At 38.1% G+C, this 6,976-nt stretch overlaps 1 protein-coding gene across 2 annotated transcripts in view; it reads left to right on the top strand.

The window, feature by feature from the left end:
- The window catches only part of PABPC1 (poly(A) binding protein, cytoplasmic 1), a 10,440-nt gene extending 4,016 nt beyond the window's left edge, over positions 1-6,424 (top strand). Inside the window, exons 5-15 of one of the 2 annotated variants that reach the window (XM_010012690.1) lie at positions 946-1,083; positions 1,158-1,253; positions 1,709-1,981; positions 2,167-2,260; positions 2,459-2,569; positions 3,400-3,554; positions 4,010-4,094; positions 4,280-4,410; positions 4,702-4,797; positions 5,894-5,897; positions 5,989-6,424. In XM_010012690.1, the coding sequence (XP_010010992.1) occupies positions 946-1,083; positions 1,158-1,253; positions 1,709-1,981; positions 2,167-2,260; positions 2,459-2,569; positions 3,400-3,554; positions 4,010-4,094; positions 4,280-4,410; positions 4,702-4,794 (1,176 nt within the window). In that variant the 3' untranslated portion in view covers positions 4,795-4,797; positions 5,894-5,897; positions 5,989-6,424. Of the gene's footprint in view, positions 1-945; positions 1,084-1,157; positions 1,254-1,708; positions 1,982-2,166; positions 2,261-2,458; positions 2,570-3,399; positions 3,555-4,009; positions 4,095-4,279; positions 4,411-4,701; positions 4,798-5,893; positions 5,898-5,984 lie in introns of both variants that reach the window. The other variant, XM_010012689.1, reaches the window with a different exon arrangement.
- The last annotated feature ends 552 nt before the right edge of the window (positions 6,425-6,976 follow it).

Here is a 6,976-nt window from a genome sequence, read left to right as displayed (position 1 = left end):
CAGCAGGAAAGCTAATAGTTCTATGAAGCTTGTTTAGCACAGCTATAAGAAAAGTCATAGTGCCCTATGAGATGTTGCTTTTACTGTGAAGAGTAACTTTCAAGAAGTGTTCTTTTGATTTGTGTATATGTCTATAACATGCCATTATGCTGTACAACTTAATTCTTTGTCAGCTGTTTGCCTTGATGTTCCAGTCGACTGTGGCAATAGAGAAGAACTCAACACAGAATGAATCAGGGCAGCAAACGAAGTTTGCTTTTCAAAAGGCATTTTGGTGATTTGTCAGCACTGCAAGTGTACAAGCAAGAGATTAGAACAAATCCTTTCTGTCTTACATCTACATTGTTCAGTCTTCCATACATTCATTGATGAATTGTGTCTCTTGCAGTAGTCAGAATCACATGTTTGGTGTTTCAGATAACATAAAATTCTAATATCTCAGTATATATATATATTTAGTGGCTTTGATCAGGCAGGTATACAATAAACTGGTGACTTCTGGTTTTAAATCAGTTGAATAAATCTGTGCCAGAGTTTTTGCCTCTTAATAATTGTAACTCGAAACAGCTTAAGGGGAAAAAGGTTTTAATACTCTTAAGTATTTCCTTAATGAAAGATTAAAAAAAGAATTTTTTAAAAGCCATATATACGAGCTGCAGCTCAAAATACTTTGTGACTTGATTTTTTTTCCCCAAATATAAGAATAGTTATTTCATCCCTTGTCACTTTTCTTTAACTGGATGGAAGACCTTCTGAAAGCAATTTCCATTTTACTTTAAGCAGGAAAGTCTTGGAGTATTTCATTTCAGCTCATGGTATTTTAAATAGATAGGCTCTTTTTCTGTAATCCTTATGAAACTTTTTGTATTGGAGTTATGTAGTTCTTTTGCATGCCTGAGAAACACTGGAATCAAAGCACTACTAACTTCTTGTTTATTAATGAAGGCTGTGGATGAGATGAATGGGAAAGAGCTCAATGGGAAGCAAATCTATGTTGGCCGGGCTCAGAAAAAGGTGGAAAGACAAACGGAGCTGAAGCGCAAGTTCGAACAAATGAAGCAGGACAGGATCACCAGATACCAGGTTCAGTTTCAATTCAAGAGGACTAACTTTATTCTATCATTTGTTTTCAAAAATAACTTGCTTTTTTTTTTTAGGGTGTAAACCTTTATGTGAAAAATCTTGATGATGGAATCGATGATGAGCGTCTTCGAAAAGAATTCTCCCCATTTGGTACAATCACTAGTGCAAAGGTAAAGTTCATAGATTGTGTTTGTCCTTTCTCTGAAAATGAACAGTGATCATCTTCCTTCACCACGGAAGAGTGATTTATTTCACTGACAACAGATGTGACCCAGTCATTTATCACTGCTACTATCCTCTGTATATATATGGACATCTGCTTTCTTGATTATTATACATCTCAGGTTAAATGCGTGTGATCATCCTTTCTTGAAATAAACTAGGTACTAAAATTAATGTGAGAAAATGACATCTTTTCATTGCAATAACATGTTCATCATTACTTCACTGAGATTATAATTTTTATTCAGTAAACAGCTATTAGTTAAGCAGTTATATTCCTTTTTATAAATCAATTCAGTAAAACAAACCTGTGGCTCACTTCTCATAAGCTAAAGAATGAAACTCATGCGGGTCGAATAGATATGACATCCTTTTGTTTCAAAACTAAATTTTGTCCCGACAGGTCATGATGGAAGGTGGCCGCAGCAAAGGATTTGGATTTGTATGCTTTTCATCACCAGAAGAAGCCACCAAAGCTGTCACAGAAATGAATGGTAGAATTGTGGCTACTAAACCATTATATGTAGCTCTAGCCCAGCGTAAAGAAGAGCGCCAAGCTCATCTCACCAACCAGTATATGCAGAGAATGGCAAGCGTAAGAGCAGTACCCAATCCTGTAATCAACCCATACCAACCAGCACCTCCTTCAGGTTACTTCATGGCAGCTATCCCACAGGTATGTGTAGAGATGAGTAACTGAACATTTTCTTGCGTGCATAAAATCTGTTTAGATTTAACAGTAAATGTAACTATTATCAGGTGTCCATAATCTCAGCATTCTAATGTCCTAGCAGAAAGATGTTGGACTGCTCAGTATGCCCTTGAAAGATAACGTAGTTACACAGTGTTTTTGTTTGACAGACTCAGAACCGTGCTGCATACTACCCTACTAATCAAATTGCTCAACTTGCTAGACCTAGTCCTCGCTGGACTGCTCAGGGTGCCAGACCTCATCGTAAGTCACTTCTTTACCTCTTTCTGGTGACTGTGGTAAACTCCAAAGCATTTACTTTTCAACTTTTAAATACATTTTCACGGCATTACAGTATCAATCTTTCTTCTCTTTGTCATGATAGTGGTATAACTTCTGAACTCTTCTTGATGTCCAGTATTTCAGCATGTGTAACTTAGTATATTTTTTTCTAAAACGTAGCATTCCAAAATATGCCTGGTGCTATCCGCCCAGCAGCACCCAGACCACCATTTAGTGCCATGAGACCAGCTTCTTCACAAGTTCCACGAGTCATGTCAGCACAACGTGTTGGTGAGTTTGGTTTATGCAAACTTTAAGTATTAGACTAACTTTTTAATCTCGCTGATTCAGAATGATCTCTCAAAAGCAGTCATAACTTCAATATCACAAGTGGTAACACTTCCCTCCTTCCCTGGCTTTTACTAAATGAGTAAACTAGTAGTTGCTTTAAATATTGTCCCAGCAGAGATGCCAGCTGTGGTCCCATCTCTTTAGCAAGAAGCATTTCTTCTTTTAGTGTGCACTTCAGTAATGCTTTGTGACAGCTGACATTTCTAAATATTATGGCAGCTGTAATACATTGCATGTAGAAATAGCGAGATGATATTATTTTTGCTCTTATTATTTTGTCATAGATAACCGTGATCCAGTATCATGTATGCAAAATCTGCACATCATTGAATGAACCAGAATTGATTATAATGGAGTCTTAATTCTCTCAGAATGTATTAGGCAGTAGTATTTTTTATCTATCTACTTCATGAAAGCATCTTTTTTAGGGTGACTGTTGACATAAATTGCTCAGGAAATTAAGTGTCATTTGAGGTTAGAGTGAAATTAAATTAATACTCAACCAATGTGAGTGTTGTCTCACAGATCTCTTTTCAATAGCACATAAGCAATTCGTTTGCAAAATGACTCGAAAGTAACATCCAGTAAACTTCGAGCTTTGAACCTTCAGGTATAACCAGTGATGTGACAGTTGACAAAGCTACTGAGATGAATCTGTAATACAATACCTATATTAGCTATTCAGCTTGGGCTGGTTTGTTGGATTTTTAACTTTTACAGTGTAGACTTAAGTAAAAAAAATGAATTATACACAGAATTACCTTTTTCAGCTAATACAGCGACACAAACAATGGGTCCACGTCCTGCGGCAGCAGCTACTGCAGCTACTCCTGCTGTACGCACAGTACCACAGTACAAATACGCTGCAGGTGTTCGTAATCCTCAGCAGCATCTTAACACACAGCCCCAGGTTGCCATGCAGCAGGTACGTGACTTCAGGAACTGGTCCATGCTTTTGCTGATGCTTTTTGCAGAGGAAGGTGGGGGGGGGCGGTACTTGTGGTTAAGAGCTGTCTTTTGTTATTCTAGAATTGAAGCTCTACATTATGGCAGCAGAGTTAGAGCCTTGGGGCTTTAAGTATATTTCAAGTTCACCTGGGACAGGATGTGATTCCATGTTGCTTCATATTTTCCAGTTGCTTGCTACCTTAGCCTGAATTCTCTTTGTGCTTGCTCCACAGGGAAGCGGTTGATACTAACTTCCAGTATCACTTGGCTCTAACCAGCAGTATTTGATTAAATTGCCTAGTTGTAATTTCTTCCATGTTTCTGACAGTGCAGGCATTGTTTATATTGAGTTGTGAAACATTGGGCATTTTAAGCTGCACCTAATTATGAACTAGAATTTAATGTTGAAATGGTGTCAAATTAAATTTGCAGCCTGCTGTCCATGTGCAAGGTCAGGAACCCTTGACTGCTTCCATGTTGGCTTCTGCCCCTCCACAAGAACAAAAGCAGATGTTAGGTATGTACACAATGCATTTCTCTATGCCTTGTAGTAGAAGGACAGTCAAAGTAGTCTTTATCAGTGTTAAAATGTGGAATAACCAGTTTTATCAGTAAAACAGCCGTTTGTTTCCCTTTCTCTTAAATCTGGGCTGTGTTTGTCTGATGAGGTTGGTCACTCAGATTAGCTTTTTTTCTCTCCAGGTGAACGTCTCTTTCCTCTCATTCAAAGCATGCACCCTACTTTGGCGGGTAAGATCACTGGGATGTTGTTGGAGATTGACAACTCTGAACTTCTCCACATGCTCGAGTCTCCTGAGTCTCTTCGTTCGAAGGTACGTGGACTTTTGCCTTGCTCTAGTTTTATCCGCAGTTAAGTCTACACTGATTGAACAGTTGTTTATGCTGGCACAGTAGAGTAGCAGCAATGCGACAGTATCCCAGGGCAAGAAGTTAGAACACCCTCTTTCAGGGGGCAGCAGTGACTTACATTAGCATGAACTGTAACGTTATCCTTTTCTTTTTAACAATGCAGGTGTTGTTTGTATGTATAATTTAAACTGTTTCATTAACTTAAATATACAGGAATGACTAAGCTTTCATTTATTAATTTTTCTTCTTAACAGGTTGATGAAGCTGTAGCCGTACTACAAGCCCACCAAGCTAAAGAGGCTGCTCAAAAGGCAGTTAATAATCCCACTGGGGTTCCAAGTGTTTAATAAGTAAGTTTTCTGAGCAGCGTGGTTTTATAGGTTGACTGGGGCAATAGCCCTTACTCCATGGCTGCCTAAGCAGCATGCTTCCAGGCTCTGGATCATTTGCAGCTACAGCAAGTAGCAGCTATGGTCCCAGTTGTTAACAAATTTTGTACTAAATCCTCTTGTCCAGTTCTGTAGCTCATGGTTAGCAAATGCTACTGGTATGTCTTGCATATTTAGCTAGTATTAGAGCATTGGTTTTAACAGCGTATTTAGCTGGAAGTAGTCCTAGGCATGCTTGCAGAAACGGGCAGTTCTGTGAGACGCTGCTATTCATACTGCTGTTCCAGAGGAACTTGTGGAATTGAAGTAAGCTTAAAACCGTACTCCAACCTTTTTTTTTTCCCCCCCTTAGAAATGAAGTGCCTTATTCACACTATAATTTGTATATACTTGCCAAAACGTAAAATTATACAGTAATTAAAACTTAAAATTCAAAGTGTCTTAACTTCACATTTTGGTGAATTCAAGTTTGATGTCAATTAAAATACTGATTTTCTTTATTGCCTTCCGTGGGGTTAGTGTCTTAATTTGTGTGACAGGATGAGGCAAAAGGTAGTACCTTTATGATTTTGAAAGGGAAAAATGTGGAGTTAAAGATAATACAGGGGTCTCTTCCTCGTTCAGTCCAGTTAGGTTTTGCCTGTCAATGAACTTCCCACGTTTATAGCCATCAACTGAAGATGCCTGCTTTAATATTTGATCACTTAAAATAACCCTTTTTTTTTCTTGGTCTTTTCACTTCTGCAACTTTCCTTTTGGAGACAGAATTTGAGTTATGTTTTTTCTACACTTCTTGCTTTCTCCATGTATTTTTTTTTTCTGCTAGTGACACTTTCACACTGCTTCGAGACCATTACTGTATAGGCTTAATGATGTTTTAGGAGTTGGAAGTTATACTGCTGGTGTAGTTATTTGCTGAGCCTTAGTATGTTGACATTAAGTGTAGAGGTGACCTGCAGTCAGGTTACTTACAGTAACAAGTTAATTGTGTTTAGCTATTGTGTGAGGCTGTGTGATGGTATCAATCACTTTGGTGTGATACCGTGAAACCCCAAAGTGCTGTCAGGCTTAGAGTTGCAGCAGGCATGTCAGGAAACATAAGGTGCTGCTTTAACTTTAAAACCTAACAACGTTGTTTTTGTTTGCAGGAAGATCCGGGACTACAATCTAGAACTTCGCTTCACCGAAGAAAAAAAATCTAAACATGGAAAAACTATTAAATATTGAGAAAAACATTGCAAAATATAAAATAACTAAAAAAAGGAAAGGAAACTTTGAAGCTTATGTACAGAGCAACGCCGGGGCTAGCAAAACAAGTGCTAGTCCTAGATTACTTATTGATTTAAAATCTAAAAAAAATAGTAAAATAAAAAATACAAATTTAATGTTTTATAAACCCGGGGGAAAAGAATTTTCAGCACAGTACAAAAATTTAAAGCATTCCTTTCTTTAATTTTGTAATTCTTTACTGTGGAAAAGCTCAGAATATCACCACTGTTTTAGTTGACAGTGAGAATTGATAGCTGAGCAAAGAAACATAATTTGGATTATAAAATTCTTGGTTTAATAAAAATTCCTTAAACACTGACTGACTTGTGGCGGTTTCTTTTGTATGGTGTACTTCTCATAAAGTGGTCATGCACAGTGCCAAGTTAGAATCCCACTCCATAGTGTTTCCGGAGCTAAGCTTACATTTAGCCACCTGCTACTGATAATATAAACTGAGGCATTAAAACAGATGAAAAGAGTAACTAGATCCATATGTGGGTTTCACATCCTTAATAGCTGATGTCTGAGCTCTTGTCATTGTCAAATTTCAAGTACACCTTTAAATTCCCTACTTTGAGATGATGGGTAAGAAATGTAAAAGGCCTGTGCTGGGATTGTGTAACACACCAACACATGATCCCATTTGGCCACCAATGCATGGTGCAGGTTTGGGTGGAAGGAACAGTCTCTACTTATGTCTCTGGCTGTGTCTTTAGCTGGCCAGTGAACCGTGAGATGGAGGCATAGTCATGGATAGAGGTGAGGGAGCAAGGACTGGCTGCAATAGGCAGTGTTGAGAAATTCCACTGTTGTGAACGTAAGAACACAAGATGTTGCTAGAACAAAAAAGGTGAGGTTTCCAGGTGGCAAT

The sequence above is a fragment of the Nestor notabilis genome, unplaced genomic scaffold (assembly GCF_000696875.1).
Source record: "Nestor notabilis isolate BGI_N333 unplaced genomic scaffold, ASM69687v1 scaffold23834, whole genome shotgun sequence".
Taxonomy (NCBI): domain Eukaryota; kingdom Metazoa; phylum Chordata; class Aves; order Psittaciformes; family Psittacidae; genus Nestor; species Nestor notabilis.
This window is presented reverse-complemented; position numbering and strand designations above follow the sequence as displayed.